Genomic DNA, 17,267 nt, shown 5'->3' on the forward strand with positions numbered 1-17,267 from the left:
ACCTCTTTAATCAACGAAGACTATATTAGAAAACAACAAATATTTTTTCAATTTTATAGTTTATACCCTTCATTTTATAGTTTCAGCACATAGAGTAACAAAAATATTAGGCTATACTTTTATTGCTAAGCAGCATGGATAATAGCCATTGTTGGAATGCACTGTTACCAAACACACTGGCTTTTTTGTACATTAGAAATTGTCAGATAAAGAACCACTTCTTTTCTATGTGTTTTTTTGCTAGCTTGCCTCATTAAGAAGATGTGCATGCACATGTGCATGACAGTGATTTCTATTTGTAATATAAGGAACCACTTCTTTTTAATATGTTTTTTTGCTAGCTTGCCTCGTTAAAAAGATGCACACACACATGCGCACACCCACATAGATAAGTAATACCCAGGGGTACCCCAGCAGGGTCCACTTAGTATAGGTGCAAAATTTTAGGTTTCTAGGTTCTTTCCTCTTGGAGCTATGGCAGTCACATACACACCCTTTTATTATTATAGATAGATCAGTCTTTCTCCATATTAATTATTTGTATAATTGCTGTCATAGATGTTATGTAATAATTGTAGGCAATTTGTTGCATATGAAATTTTATATACAATGGACAGAACTGCAAAGATGTGATACAAATTTACTTGCTTCAACAAAAAATGAGTAGACTAAAATTTACTTGTCACTATTTTTTGTATTAAAAATTCAATTTTTTATTAAAGAAAAAAAAACAACCACACTGTACAAACACTAGTCAGCTAGTCCAGCAAAGAAATCTGCCTGTCTAGTGGAAGCAAGCTTCTTCTTTTTGTTTTTATGCTTAGGTTTAACATTTGGATCCTCTTCTACATCATCAAGACATGAAATATTCCAAAATTTAATTTTCTGGTCATGAGAACAGCTAGCAAGAAATTTTCCATCTCTTGAAAGACTCATGTTCTCAATAGGAAATTCATCATGGTTGCCTACTATGCCCAAAAATCGATTGGGAAGAATATGAACAGCTCTGTGGGAGAACAAAATAAGACTTATCTAAATTATAGTTTAGATTGTCTTTAAATTAATGATAATAATTATTATTCTTATTACCTTATGGTTTGTTTTTAGAATTGTAAAAATTAGACTTTGAATCTTGACATGTAAATATATGTGACATACAAACAAAAAAACTTCTAACGATTTATTCATTATTACTGAAAAAAAAACAAGCAACTAAAACTTTAACTATAGTTAAAATCTTTCTATTCTTTACAAACATCCATACCTGATGACTCCATCCATTGAACCAGTACAAACTACATCGTCACTAATGGCGACTATAGTATCTATAGACATAGGATGACCTGGAAAGCGATCACTGATGTTTCCCCATTCTCCCCAGTTGAATATATTAATTGCACCCTCACCTGTTCCAACAGCAAGTTTATTTTCATTCTTAAAGAAGATAACAAAATAAAAAACCCTCATAAAAAATGTTGTATATCACATGTAAGATTGCATAAAATGTTTGGTATATCTCCAATGACCATTTCTATCCTCACATTCAGAACAAATTAATACTGGGTGTAATTTTTTTTCAAAATGTTTTCCATAGTAGCAACTGTTACACAAAATAACTTTGTGAAACAATTGGAAAAATTTGCATAGCAGTGCATAAGCATGTGGTTATTATATCTCAGGTTTGTAGAATCTAGAAAGGAAAAATACTGCACCAAGTTGCTCGAATCTCAAGAAAAATATTAAAAATAACATGTTCTGTAAAAAATATTTTAATACTATATTTGGTATTTATATGAATGCTTTACCTTAAAAATGCAATTTTTAAATCAATGCTTTTCTCTACTAGACCTATTCTTGTAATCTATTTTTCTCTCCAAATTACATCTTTATGGATAATTAGGAAAATCTCAAATTTGCACGAATAGCTCAGACATCAGCACCATAATTTGCTTAGGAACCAGCATGCAGTTAAAACATAAATAAAATCCTTGATCAGCATTAATCACACGAAACATAATATAAAATTTGATTTTAAATCTTAAAAAAACCATTTGAACGTTATTATTGGAAGTACTTTCAATTTTTGGTATACAATGGTGTATTTACAATAAAAATTGTACTGCAGTTTGTGCTATGCAAATGTAAGATTGAATCACAGATAGATGTAGATTGCAAAGTGTGATGCAATACTGGACAAAATATTCCCTGTAATAATGTGAATAAGACGACTACTGGCTACTGTATATTTGAATCAGGAGATTCAGAAGGATTCTGAATATTGTTTTAAATTAAAATGTATACTTTATGTGATTTTGCTCCAAAATAATGATCTCTCGATGCTTAGCAGGAAAAAGTGTTGGTTGAAAAGTATAATTATTTCTACATCATTAACTTTATATTAATTTCTGCATTAAAAACATAACTGGTATAATATTCAGACTTATGAAATAGACTAGGAAAATTATATATCACAACTTTATTTGGCTGACAAAACTTTAACTGCTCACTTTAAATTAGATTTAAAATATACTTAAAAATAATGCTATCATATTTTTTACTCACACAACTATTTTCTTTTTCTTATGCATAAATTTTAATAGACCTGTTTTCAAGTTCTAAAGTTTAATCTTAAAATATAGATAAACAACATTGTATTTGTACACGTACAATTTGAAAAAAAGAGCTAAGCAGGATTATAATAAGTAAAATTAATTAATTCTGTCCTTTAGGCAGTTTTAAATCCTTACTACTGGGAGAAAAAAATGCTTTGAAGTTTTTAAAGTAAGCAACTGTACCTAGAAACACTTATGCAAGTATTTTGCTTAATTCTTTCAAATAGTGTTGATTCTAAATAAAACTGACTTGAAGAAATATCTAATAAAACATGTTCTCAGCTTTTACAGTACTATGAATAGTGTGTCAACTGCTTTCCCACTGAAATAGAAGAAATGAGTGCTCTGATGATTCTTTAGAAATCCCTGGCATCAATCCGTCACTATGAAGTTGTAAACATTGAAGCTTCTTTCAACATTTGCTGAATTTGTAACATAGTTTATGCACTTCAAATCCAGTGCAGCCAGACCTGGCACCCTATTAGCTGCAGAAGCTCAAATGTTATGCAGAGTAATCTCCATGTTTCCTGGACAATCAGAACAAATGTTTTAAAGTACAGCTGTAGTTTAAAATCAAGTACATTCCCAAGTCCTGGTATAACTGCTTCAGATTCTATCCTGCCATGAATGAAATGAAAGAAAAAATTTAGTGGAGTTGAAAATGTGAGCAGCCTTCAAGAAAAGCACGGCAGGTTGTGCTTTATCCTGATACTTAAAGAACTTCTCTGATGTATCTTTGAATGCTTGATTCAAGATTCGAAAAAAGAGCTTGTTTTACATCAGGAGGCAAGTCTTCAGTAATAGCTGCAAAGCTACTGTACTCCAGAGGGGCTGCAGCCCTGTGTATTTCCAGGTATATGGCCAAATTTTCAAGTGTGCCATAGATAGCAGTTACCACTGGCTTATGGTTCTCAAAAAGAGAGTGAGGATTTTCTCAAGTTTCTCCTTCAGAAAGAAAAAGCAGACTTCAGCTCAGCAAAGGTAGCTGTATCTAACACTTCATTGAAAGTTTGAAATGAAGCAGGGATAAGTCTGATCAAATTCATTTCATTGAATCAAGCACAAAAGCCCGTGAATACAGTATGGTACTCAACAATATATAATAAAATAAGTTCCATGTTGTAGCAACAGGGTCAGTGGGGCAGTCTATACAGCTTGGGAAACACCATGCAGAATATTAGTGAATGATTTCTTCTTGTACTGGACATTATCAGTATCCAGGTTTAAAATATATATTGTAATTCACAGTAGACTATGTGACAGTTTATACAATAACTTGTGTTACTGTAGAATAATTTATAATATCAACAACCTTCGTGCAAGCCATACAAGCTGATATACAAATGTGAAACATGAAACAAAGCCAAACATTTCATCAACTACTACTGTTTCCTTCAGCTCCTGTTTCTTTGGCACACGTTATTCGGGTAGCTAGGGTCTTAGGAGATGGTCAGCACTATTCCACACCAGCTTGAGTAAGAAGTCTTTCACAGCTGAATTGTTAGACTCTTCAAGCGTGATGTCGTCTTTTGAACACATTTCATCCCATACATGGTGGATTGTTACCCAGCCCTGGTAAGCTTTAGCTGAGCACTAAAATGATAAAGTCAATGTAGTCTACTTTGTTGCAGTTTGTTTATCTTTTGCTAATTTTCTAGATTTCAGAGACAAGAATTAGACTTCAAATGATCATCTAACTTTCTTTGATGTATAAGAACAATACTGCATGCTTGGCAAAAAATATTTACCTGCATCCTCATATAAATGTCTTAAATACTTCTGAGCTTGATCTACTGCTGTTTTATTGCCTAAGTAGCTTCTTCCTCTAAATAAAAGCTTACTCTGTACAAATTTATCCATTTTAGCAATGGATTTGAATAGTGACAGCAAGTGCTATAAGAAGTTTTTTTGGCTTTTTCAGAAAGAGTGAATTGATTTGATAAACAAAGCATACGTATTTAAAAGCTTATAGCTCAGCTTTGAAGAAAGTTTGTAAACTTGATTTTAATCAAATGAATAGCTAGTCTTGTTGCTACAGTTGTTATTACATATAAAATCAGAATTCTACAGTACATCAATAATTCTGCTACCCAGGGTGGATTTTTGCATACATGTAAAGTGATCTGCAACTGCATTTTTCATAGAAAGGAGGGGGTTAACAATATTACCAAATAACATTCAATCTAACCAATGACATTTTTCAATTTTCCTTGACTTTTTTACCTCCTCTTCAAATACAATGTCCACCCTGGTAAAAGATTCACAATGTTCTAAAATTAAATGATTTTTGTACTTGTATCTCATATCACCCCTAAAGTTGTTACTCTTCAGATTCTTCAGACAACTGTCCTATGAAAACTAAAAGTCATGGTTCTATCTTATACATTTACCTTTACTACAGCCATGGACAAGAACTCGGATTCAAATAATTCTGACTGAAGCTCCATACGTTTAGCTCGAATGTTGAATGCTGTCAGAGTACCTTCGCCACTACAAGAAAAATTAATAATAATTGCCAAGATCATTCTTTACTTATACGTGTAGTACTTAGTGATTTATTTAACAAAAAGCATGTTACAAATAATAAATGTGTGAAACTTTTCTACTACAAATACATTTAAGAACGTTTAGGAATATTTATACAATTTTGATAAATTGTAGATCTTAAAATTTCTTTATTGATCAACCTCAGAGTTAAGTTAACATCATTTTGTGCAAAGGTATTGTTAAATACATTAACAAAGATAAAAGTTTTAGTTAATTCAAAGTAAAAACATTTGATGATACAAAATATTTCCATTAGTTAAAAAAATATTCTCCAAGCAGACTGGAGGGAGAGTCAAAACTACTCAGCATCTTAGTAATTTACTAAGACATTTGAAATTAATTTTGAGGTTTTCAATTGTTTTATATCTAAAGCTAACTTCATAATCAATATTAATTTTAAATTCTTAAGCCTACAAATTATGTTATGATGCCATAGCATAAGATCCACTTTTTAAAACACTAATTAAAAAGTTAAATTTTTTTTAAAGTACAATTACTTTTTTACTGATAATTTGCAAGACAGCTAATCTTCTCAATCCAAAAGAACATTTATGGTTTAAATTAATTTTGGAAACTGACAAAACCTCTTTTGTTTTATAAAATCTTCATTCATTCTTGTCACTCACACACACACACACACACACACACACACAAACACATGAAAGATAACTTGTCCAATTGATGAGTTATTGTGCAATGTGTTTCTTTATATATTTTTTTACAATCTATTTGTTACAACTTGTGGGGAGGTACAACTTAAAATCTGAGACACAAGGTTTGATGAACTTGGTAACATATACTGCATGCAAGTTTTAAACTAACCATTGGGAGATTGTAGTTTAAAATTTGCTCTTTTTATTGTTTCTAAACACGTACGTCAAAGAAGTACATGTGGCTTGTAAACCCTGTAAACAAGGACTGGTAAATATCACTGTTCAAGAAGTTTTGTGTTTAAATGTACTTGTACACTAGTGTTGTATTAATCCAGTAATACAGACAAAAAGTTTAAATTTGTGAATGGTCATGCATTATGTGACAACAAAACTGAGGTTTCTATAGGGTTTTGAGTCCATTTTACCTCATCATATGGTAACTTAAATTAATTTAGGTATGTGAATAATGTTATGACATCTTGTCAAATTTATTATTCAATACCATACAGTGGACCAACTGATTATTGACTGTATATATATGTATATGTATGTTAATTTTTCCCCAAATGTGAAATTGCAAAGAAAATCTGTGACATAGAGGCCCAATGCATTCTTTGTTTGTCCAGACTATGGTTTCAGTATTTTTTTAAAGGATTCTTTTAAAAGTTATAATTTTTCCTATACTGAAAATGTATTTCTGATAGGTACTTCCCTCTGCTTATATAATATAAATCAACTTCTCCATTTCACCAGATACAAGGGACAGCAAAAAGGAGAGAACCGGAACAATCCCACTTACCTCCACTGTGACCCACAACAAGGAAGGAGCATGATCGAGGGAGGAATATAGACAATAATAAACTTGTGTCGATTGGTTCTACTCTAAGTCCAAAACCCAGCCATGGGGTACTGACATCCACAAGAGAGTAGGATGAGGGCTCCCAATCAAAAGAGTGAACTGCAATTTAACATCTCACTCGTTTGTGAGTGTATATTGCCCATCCCTGCCATGCCTTATATTGAATAAATTGGTATAGTTTGTTTTTCAAAATATGGTTTCCTGGTAACCCATTATGCTGTCTCAGGTGATGACATTCATCCAGACTCTCCACCTTGTTCTCACCCCTCTTTCTTTTAGTGGAGTGTGAGAGTCCTTACCACTTTCCACTTCCAAGCTGCTGATATGGTCGACTGTGGAGGCACCCTCCTGAATGGGTTTCACACAAAGATGGCTATAACCATTCAGTAAGGCGGTGGTGTTCTGCTGGTGTAGATGACTGCTATCCTTGGAATGCAGCTATACCCTTCTGCTTTACCTATGCAGTCCTGGTAGGTAGAGCCTGGATTGGGCAAGTTTATGAAGCAATTACATTGCAGGGTTATTCACCTACAAGCGATCTTGTGGAATACTCCATCTCAACAGTGATCATTGCGAAGCCATGGAAGATAAAGCACGAGTCAACATGGCTGTATAGTGTTGAAGAATACCTGGTGAGGCATCACAGAGCAGGATTCATACAATAAGTAAATGAAACAAGGAACCCTGAAAGGAAAGAAAAGTATGAATATAAATTTACCATGTCAAAATCGCACTGAAGCCTGAAGAATGGCCACAGGTGGAAGATAAAAATCTGATGAAGAAGAAACCACGATATAGTGTAAATAATGGGAAACGTATGTGTTAGGTGTAGTCCACATGCCTGACTGTAGGATTTCCTCCAATGGCTGACAAAGACAAGATGCAAGAGAAAAGGTGAGGTGTCCAATCTAATGAGAAGACACCTGGAACAAATTCCGAGAGGAAGAGGACAAGGAAGAATAAGCCAACTGAATCAAAAGTCAAACCCAATTGGTGAGGGTAGAAGGGGAAAGATCCCGAACAGATGAAGACTGCCAAAAGGATAAAGAGTTGGAAACAGGTACCATGGAAGGAAACCATGTGGGCAATATAACAACAAAGAGTACAGACTGGACATAGAAGTCTAGCTGGATCAAGACAAGGGTAGAGATGAGAAACAGAAGGAAGGGAAACAGATGAAAAGGTGGAGTTATCCTCCCTAGCTGCTGAGGTCTTTGGTAGGAAGGAATGATCCGGATACAGGAGAAGATAGGTAGAGTGATAAAGTGCACGTGAAATGTCAATGGCAAACAAATCAGACCTTTGATGTCCAAAGGCTAACAGGAAATGGAAATACATTTTAAGGGAAAGGTGTAACATGGAACACGAGGAAAGTGGTTCAAACGGCAGTAAAGTGAGGGAATAGAGGACCACATTAATATCCCAGTCCAGAATAGTAGGCTGTTGGGGGGGGGGGGACAAATCCGGAAAGTATGCATTGACATGGGAAACAAAAACTCAACGGTACCAGAAAAAACGGGATAGGATAAGGCAGCCCAATAAATTGAGAGTGAGGAGACCAAAGACCTCCGGTCAAAAAGGCATTTGAGAAACTCTGCCACTCGAACCATAGTAAGTCAATCAGCAGGGAATCTCTAGTCACAGAATAACTGCAGAACACTTTCCATTTGTGCTGATACACCTCCATTGAAGAAGGATGTACGGAACAAGCTAAAAGGAAAGCTACTCAATGGGAGAAACCTGATCTCCTCACCAAGGACTGGATAAAAGCCAGGCATGAAGATGAAGGACATGAATGGCTGAATGTACAACCAGTGACTGAGGTTGACAAAGAAGAGAAGGAGACAAAGAAAGATGTCCTGGAGAGAAAAGTTACAGTTGTTGTAATCGTGGAAACCACAACTGAGCTGGCCAATAAGAAGCAATCGGAAGAACTCTACACGGAGTGGTATAGATGAGAGAGAGAGATCACCCAAGGAAGTAACTGGATAGGAGGATAAATGTAAAATAACTTGTGGGATCCAATTCTGGCTGAAGGCATTGACATCCAGAGACCAAGGATGAGGTGCTGGGGACCAAAAGAGGGAAAAACTTGTGACTGAGGTATGTGACAAATGCATCTACATGGGGAAAACCCCACTGATTGCAAAGCCACCAGAAAACGAGGGGATATATATTTAGTTGGGGTGGGAAAGATGATCAGCTACGAGATTGAAAACACCTGGAATGTAATACACAATGAGATGAATGTGGTGCATGTGGGCCCAATATAGTAGATCCAACATTTGAAAACAGAGATCTCTCGACCAGGTGTCCCCTTGGTGATTGATATGTGCTATCACCATACATTTATTGGAATGAATCATCACCAGATAAGGTCTGGTGAGAGGAAGGAAGTGATTCCAAGGCCGATGGAGCATGAGTATCTCAAGGATGCTGATATGCAAAGACCTTTCATCTACAGACCCTAAGCATCCTGATGATTGACCCATGCACCCCAGCCCTAAAGGAATGCGTCCGTGAAAATATGTAAATCCAGATGAGGAGGAGGAAGCAGGACACCTGCCAACGTGTAGGCTTTGTCCAACCACCGATGCAGATTGTCCATCAGGGTAGGAAGAAGGGTAATGGGAGCTGACAAGGGATCAAGAGCGAGGTTCTATTGATCATGAAGGTTGCATATGCGGAAGACCGAGGGGGGGACCAATGATGTCATTGAAGACCACAACCCAAAAGCGATAGAACCTCATGAGCAGAAAGTGTGGGAGCTTAAAAGGCATGGCAAACTGACAGTTCCATGGAATGAAGTCATTGAGGAGAAGTTTGGGCCTGACTGAGATGAATGTCGAGAAAGACAATCAAGTGGACAAGATATTGGGTAGGTCGGAAGAAGGACTCCTCCAACTTGATTAATCAGCACACCTGAGCAGCCACTAGACAAAGCTGACCAGTATGGCTGGCCGACTCCAATAGGAGGGAGCAGAAGGCATCAATGGACGAGAATAGCTAATCTTGTGAGCGGAGAGAAGTACCGTATCAGAATAAAGGAATTCAAACTTAAATAATACAAAACTTTGAAATATAATGTACATGATAATGCTAATTTAATTAATGTACATTGATAGCAAAGTTGTTTAATTAAATTTGAAATATAATTCAGTAAAACTTTGTGACATGCACAGAAAGGAGTTTAAAGAGCACACAGTTTTCAAATGGTTAAGGGAGCACATACCTAGTGGCAAGGACAAATTTTTTCTCAGAATTGGTGGTCAAATCACTAATAAACTCCTCACTATTCTTAGCTTCCATGATGGCTGTCTCACGACGATAATCCCATAGCTTGAAAAACAATGTCAAAATTATTCATTAAAACTTCTTACAACTGATAAGTTCAAACAGTTATTAAAATTTTACAAGTTACCTGCCCATAATCTCTTCAGGCAATTACTTGTTCAAATGATGTTTTGCTAAAACTTCATAAACCATAAAAAACTCCCTAGTTTAGTTTACTAAGTAGATGAAGAGAAAATTATAGAAATATAATAGTAAAACAATGAAACATGCATTTTATACAATTTTTAAGAGGTATTGAAAATATCCATAAATAGGGCTTTTGTTTAAATGAACATTTTACCTATTATTACATCAATTCTGAGACATTTCTTGGAAAGCCTTATAGCTAGATAGATATCCAAATTTATAATACAAAAATGGCAAGAATTATATATAGACACACACACACATACACAGTATAGTGTAATTTCACAAGACTGTAAATTTCACAAAAGTAATGTCTTCTTGAATGGAATGTACTGAAAAGTGCAAGACCTGTGTCTTGAGAAAAAGGGGTGAGGTATTAGCTGAGGAATAATGATCTATAATTATTACTTGACAGTCTGTTACCTAAAATGAACTACTTTATATTATAATTTAGAAAACTAAACATCAAAGTCTTTGCAAGAATAAATTTTTTCAACATTACATTTTTAACTTGGTTTGTTTTCTAAGAAATAAAAAAAATATATCTATCACCACTTTGTAAGAGGAAATGAAACAAAAGTCATAAAATTACCACATGTACATGCAGCACAAAACTATTTTATTGAAATCTAAAGTTCACATTTCAGAATTAATGAAATCTACAAGTATTTACTTTACCTTGAAATAACCATCATCATCTCCTGTAGCAATAAGATAATTGTCTATCACCAGCAAACTGTAAATTGGACTTCTGGTGTTGAAAAGATAAGTAAGATAGCTGATTGTTATGTGAAAACTCTAATACACTGTTTAGTACATACATGAGAAATTAAAAAGTTGTTAAAATTTAACAATAACTGTTCCAATCTAGTGTAGAAAAACAGACACTTTGCCAAATGTTTGAGAAAAAAAAAGTGTATATTATTTATGGAGTTGTATCTCTTTCATTGGCATGAGCATATATATGGGACATGGTCCACAAAAATGTGATATCAAATAACACACATATCTGAAAATTTTTAATGTCATGAAAAAAACATATCCCCCACCTTCAAACTTTGCAAAGTCTACCAGTTTCAGATAAATAATGAAATATTAAAACATTTGTATTTTTGTTTTTACTGAGCATCTAAAAATTAATATAATCTGGAGAAGAAATATTTATCTTTAAACATGGCAATGAGAGAGATAAATGACTGAGTAAACTTTGTAGGAAATATTTTTATAACAAAGTATGAAACTAAACAGTTATGAAACAAACTCAATCTTTATATTTCATTATTTTGTTTTGTGAAGAAATGAAAATACTTTGGTGCCTGTTTGCATCTCAGCAATCTTCAGCCTGCCAATTTTAAAATATTTTCTTATAATCTGAAACAAAACACCAATAGAACAACAGTATAACTAACATGTAAAAAAAAAAGCATTTTTATTGATTGTCAACATAAAAAAAACTGCATAATATATTTAATTAAAAAATAAAGATTTACTTCACATTCATATAATATTTGGTCAACATTTCAGTAGTATTAAATTCAGTAATTCAAATTATTGTGCTAAATGTAAACAAGTCTATTAATCATGTGATTTAGACACGACTTGTACTTTAAACAGTATATACGAAACAACTGACCTAATGTAAGTGGTATGAGAGCACTTAACGGGTGCCCAAATTTACATAAATTATCAACAAGACTCAATATTAAACTCATAAATGAGAACAGTTACAGTGCCCAAGAAACAAATCAAATATACCTGGGTGAACAGTAATGATCTCAAAACCTTGATTTTAGATTTAATTTTTAAACCCATTTATTCTTAACTCATTGATGTGTGCAGTTTTATTTTTATTTTTTTTAAATATGTTTATCTGATAATCAGAGAGAACATGTTGTCAAGTATTTCAGGCTTTATTTTCATTATATGAAACCCCACTATCTATTACATTTTCAGAACATCATTTTTCAACTTTTAATATAAATTTTAGTTTCTTAGAAACCATTTTTTATTTTAAGGTGTAAAATTACATAAGGTATGAAGTATTCAAGCCAACTACATTTAAAGATATTAAACTAATGATTAAACAAACCTTTGTATGAAAGCTACTGAGCAATGAAGCTGAAAAATACTCTTAAGTCTTCACAGTATAAAAGCATAAAAATGGATAGTATACATATTAATACTGTTAATATCACAATTAAAACTGAAATTTTTAACAGCATAAGTATGTTAGAGGATGTAAAATTGCTTTGATATACTTGTTATAAACTAAGAATTACAAAATACCTCTTCATTCTTTATACCATCATTCAATGTATTGCATTTGCTCAAGTTATCCTTGTTTTATTTTTATATTATTAATCCTGCTATTTATTACTTTTTTTTAGCAAATACGATTTAAATATGGATGCAAAATTTTTGCTTCTTGGAAAGCATAATTTTAATATTTTCCAATGAAACATTCTGCAGGTTGTGAAGTATCCTCTCACATCAACTTTATTAAATTTGCATCATATTTATTAAATGGAATATTACAATAAGCTAGTGTTATTTTGAAATCCTATTCAAAATGTTAAATCTAATGAGCTTACAAAAGCCTTGTATGAAGAATACTGAAACAGAAACACAGAACACAGATTTATGATTTTATACTAAAATGGTTCTGGAGTTACCACGTTTTTAAAGTCCACACTGTCATACTGTATCTGACTGCCGTGCATCTTTACAACAGCTTTGCCACATAATTTCCATTGAAAATAACTCTGGAATAAGACTACCATGTCCAAAGCACATCACTCCTCCCAGCTATCTTTCCATAATTCATCTAATGTACAGTGATAACAATTACCCTGTGCCCATTTCCAACTGTCTGATCGCACATAAATCCATAAGAAATTTGACAGACATGTCTTTATATGGAATAACTTGAATAACTATTTAATTTTCAAGCTGCTTGAGGTATGTGACTGTTGAAAAGCTATATCAAGGAAGCAACTTCTGTAAACATGACTTGTTCTGCTTTTCCAAATGCAGATCCTTCTTGATTATCTTGCATACTGTCACCTGGGACATGTGGAAGGCTTTTACCACTGACCTTTGTTCTCATAGATTCTCACCTATTACAAAAATTATACAGTCTAGTTACCATGGCCAGACTACAACTTGTTGCTGGTCTCTTTCTGGATGGTCCAGTATCCTAAGTTGATCCATATTCCTTTATTTTCAAATAACATGAATTCCATCTTGTAAATCCTAAATCTCTGACTTGAACATATCTTTATGATCTGAGTGTACAATTATTTTGCATTGGAGAGAACTGTTACATACCATTCACAAAAGCAATCACTTTTCAGTGGCATCACAACTACAATATGCCAAACAATGTCAAAATATAGTTTTGAGACATTCCTTTCCACCAAGATCTTCTATAAGTGTAAGTTTTGAGTGACTTGCTGACTTACATATTAACATTCCCTTTAAAACAACATACACAAATCTCTATAGTGGGCCAGGCTTGCTAAATCAGATATTTAGATAATTCTAATATTACTGAATAATTACCTTACATAATTAATTTTCAGTAACTCTAAAGCCTCAACCACAATCTGAAAAATGAATAAACAAAAGAAAACAGAAAATCCTATCTTTAAAAATCAGATTTTTTTTTCATTATATGATGTAAATAAACATAAATTGGAAAAAGAAAGTGTTTAAAAAGTGCGGTACAAAAATTAATTTCTTTGTAAAATAAGGAATGAATTTCCAGCACTGCCACAATTATTTTACAAGCCATCACCAAACCAATTAATCCTAACACCAATATAGGACTGCTACTTAGTTTACCGACAGTAACCATATGTGCTAACAAGTAGACACACACGTACATATACCTAGAAAGTGACCAAAAATGTTATTGTTCCTTACTTATGAGCATTCATCATTTTACTTGTGACAGATCCTGTGTTCATATCCACCACTTGTAAGGATTTATCCTTTGAAGCTGAAAAGAGCAGAGTACCATCTTCAGAAAAGCACAAGGCTCTGCAGGACTTTTTATGGTGGTCCAAAGTCATTAACTCATGGTTTGTACTGTCTACTGAATAAGAATATCTTCAACATGGAAAGAAAATAAAAACTGGTTACCTACATTTAACTTTACCTGATTTCTTGTCAAAGAAGAAAATTTCACTAGTTTTCAAACACATAATTTAACACAGAAACATTTTTAAAAATGAAAAGAAAGTCTAAACTATCAAATAATAATAAAACCTCAAACAGAGATGGAAAAATATGAGAGAAACAAGACAGCATATTAGATTCTCAACAGACAATAGATTCTTAGCAAATATTAAGTCGTCAAGAAATTAATGTTGCTTTTTTTTAGATGAAAAAACCCGAACAACTTATACATCAAAACAAAACATTTAATAAATGAAATAATATCCATTCTTATCAATGATGCTTTTCCATCTTACAATCAGGTTGTTAATGCCCTGATTAAAGAAATCACTTAGCTTTGATGTAAAAAACATGTTGATGTCCTATTTAACAACTTCCACATTTGCCTATGTTTTCCCATTAAGATGGTGTTGCAGCGAATGAAAGAGATGGTAATCTGATGGTGCCACATATGGAGAATATGGTGGGTGGGGGAAAACTTCCCAACCCAACTCCGTAATCTTGTGTTACATTAAACGTGCCACATGTGGATGTGCATTGTCATGGAGAAGAACACCTTTCCAACTGACAAGTGAAGGGCATTTCTGATGAAGGGCTTGATATAAACATTCCAGTTGTTGACTATAGACCTCTGCATTGACAGTTTGCTGTGGATTGAGGAGTGCAAAATGAATTACTCCTTTGGTGTCCTACCAAATGCAAAGCATCACTTTATGCGGATGGAATCCAGGTTTTGGGGTCAGAAGTGGTTTTTGTCTAGTACTGAGCCATTGTTTTTGGTGTTTAATATTCACAAAGAGAATCCACTTTTCATCACCGGTGACAGTTTCGTCCAAAAATGATTCACGTGCATTACGTGCCAGAAGAGACGAAGCAACATTCACATGTTGGAAATGATGATCATCGGAGAGTTCGTGAGGCACTCAAACATCTTCTTTATAGAGTTTTCCAATTTTCCTTAGATGTTTACGTACTATTTCATGAGACACATACAATTTCATGGCCATTTCACGAGTGTGTTGCCTTGGGTTAGACTCAACAAGCGTCTTCAGAGCATCAATATGAATTCCAACATGTCGGCCCCTGCTATCATAGTTTTTAAGGCTGAAGTCACCTGAACGAAATTTGTTGAACCATCGTTGACACTTACGAACGTTCAAAATATTTCCACAAACTTATTTGATATTCTTTGTGGCTACAGAGGCGTTATTTCCCTTCTTGTATTCAAACAACATTACATGTCAATGTGTGTCTCGTTATGTGCCATCACTATAAGGGATTAGAGTATACTAAACTTTACACATTATATAGGCTGCACTAACGTGACGTTTAGGCTGTTCGTTTAACTATTATAAGTGATGTACGTTTTTGGGGGGGTGGTTAATGAAAGTGTTCCAAAACGCGATATTAATTTCACACACGTTACTTTATAGTTTTCACTTACATGTGTTTTATTAAGGCTAATAGTGTTTCTATAGGCTGATGTTGTTATTATTATCAGGTTTTACTAAGATTCTATATTTGGATGATCTTACTAGTTGTATTGTGTGTAATTTACAAAAGTAGATGGTGTTATTATACTTCCATAAGACTGTATACAAATTTCAACTTGTATATGTATATATGTCAAGTATAAAGTAATATGCCTTCCAGGCAGTATTGAGAATCAATTGTTTATATTATTTATAGATCGATGCCACAGCAGCAGAGAGAAAGCTATGAGATAGTTTATATTAACTTCATGTTAGATATACAAGACTGTTTAGTGTAAGTGTAATTATTTAGTTTATTTTGTGATTAATATTTAATCATTGTTTAGTTTTTAAGACAGGAGTTTTGAAGATGGATTGTTTTAAAAGTGATAGTTATGACAAACTTACATTGTTGTAGTGGTTTCAATAATGTTGTTGACGTCACGTTACTCGAATCTTCGGTTTATTTTTCTTGTTCCTTAAGTGAGTATTGTTATCTTATAGCGCTGCTCGCGTAACTTAAAGAAAGTTCGAGGCCTCAGTGAACAATATATAAATACAGGCGACCAAGCGAGCGCAAGTTAAGTACAATTCAGTCAGAAAATTAATTGGGGAAAAGAAAATATGAAGTTAGCCAGCGTGTGAGTGATTAGCCATAATGGATGATATTTTAAAGTGAATTTTACAGTTTAATGGGGATAAAGAGAATAATTTGTCTTGTAAAAGGGTGTTCTAAAGTAATTGAATCAATCTGTGTGAACTTTGACGAAAAGGAGACAATTATTTGAAGTTAAGGATACAACTGTTGCAATCCACGGGGTAGCATATGTGAATTATTATTTGATACTATTGTGATAAGAGTAGAGAAAAATAGTTTTAAAGTAATTGAATTAGCTTAAGTGGACTATGGATATGAAAATATAATTATTTAGAGTTTGAGATACAACTGTGATATCCATAGTGCAAAGACTTTTTTTTGCATAGCCTGACTTGTTTTGAAAATACTGTTACGTCTCTGGTCGTTAGTTAATTTTCCGTAACAATTCTTTCCAAAGAAACTTTAGCGATACAAGTCCTTTCTTAAATAAAACTGGTTTATTCTTTCTGAAAACAACTTTGCAATACACTTAATCTCCACAGTCACGCTATAACAAACGCTGTAATTCACAATGAACGACACACGCGCTCGACCCAACAGTAAGCCGGGAAAAGACGTGAACGTTCGAGAATATGACGTATTACTAGAGTCACGTGACCCCCGCTGTCGTAACACTGCCCCTTCCTTAGTATTGTTCGTCCCGAACAATAGCCACTTACATTAAACCAATAAACAATTAACAATAACTTAATTAAATATACAGAATCTACGAACACAAAATTAAAATCAAACAAAGTCCCTTAATTTTCCGGGGCGTCTCTTCTTCCGTTCTGGTCTCACAACTTCCCGTAACTTTCTCGGTATAAC

At 33.7% G+C, this 17,267-nt stretch overlaps 1 protein-coding gene across 3 annotated transcripts in view; it reads right to left on the minus strand.

Moving 5' to 3' along the window:
- Positions 1–627: 627 nt before the first annotated feature.
- LOC106457575 (WD repeat-containing protein 55-like) overlaps positions 628–17,267 on the minus strand; it is a 23,831-nt gene continuing 7,191 nt past the window's right edge. For 2 of the 3 annotated variants that reach the window (XM_022383609.1, XM_013917015.2), the window contains 6 exons: positions 14,076–14,261; positions 10,830–10,902; positions 9,904–10,010; positions 5,003–5,102; positions 1,265–1,434; positions 628–1,006 (listed from right to left, as the gene is read on the minus strand). In XM_022383609.1, coding sequence (XP_022239317.1) covers positions 751–1,006; positions 1,265–1,434; positions 5,003–5,102; positions 9,904–10,010; positions 10,830–10,902; positions 14,076–14,224 — 855 coding nt within the window. In that variant the 5' untranslated portion in view covers positions 14,225–14,261 and the 3' untranslated portion in view covers positions 628–750. The remainder of the gene's footprint in view (positions 1,007–1,264; positions 1,435–5,002; positions 5,103–9,903; positions 10,011–10,829; positions 10,903–14,075; positions 14,262–17,267) is intronic. The other variant, XM_022383600.1, reaches the window with a different exon arrangement.

Source organism: Limulus polyphemus, unplaced genomic scaffold (assembly GCF_000517525.1).
Source record: "Limulus polyphemus unplaced genomic scaffold, Limulus_polyphemus-2.1.2 Scaffold17, whole genome shotgun sequence".
NCBI classification, from domain to species: Eukaryota; Metazoa; Arthropoda; class Merostomata; order Xiphosura; family Limulidae; genus Limulus; species Limulus polyphemus.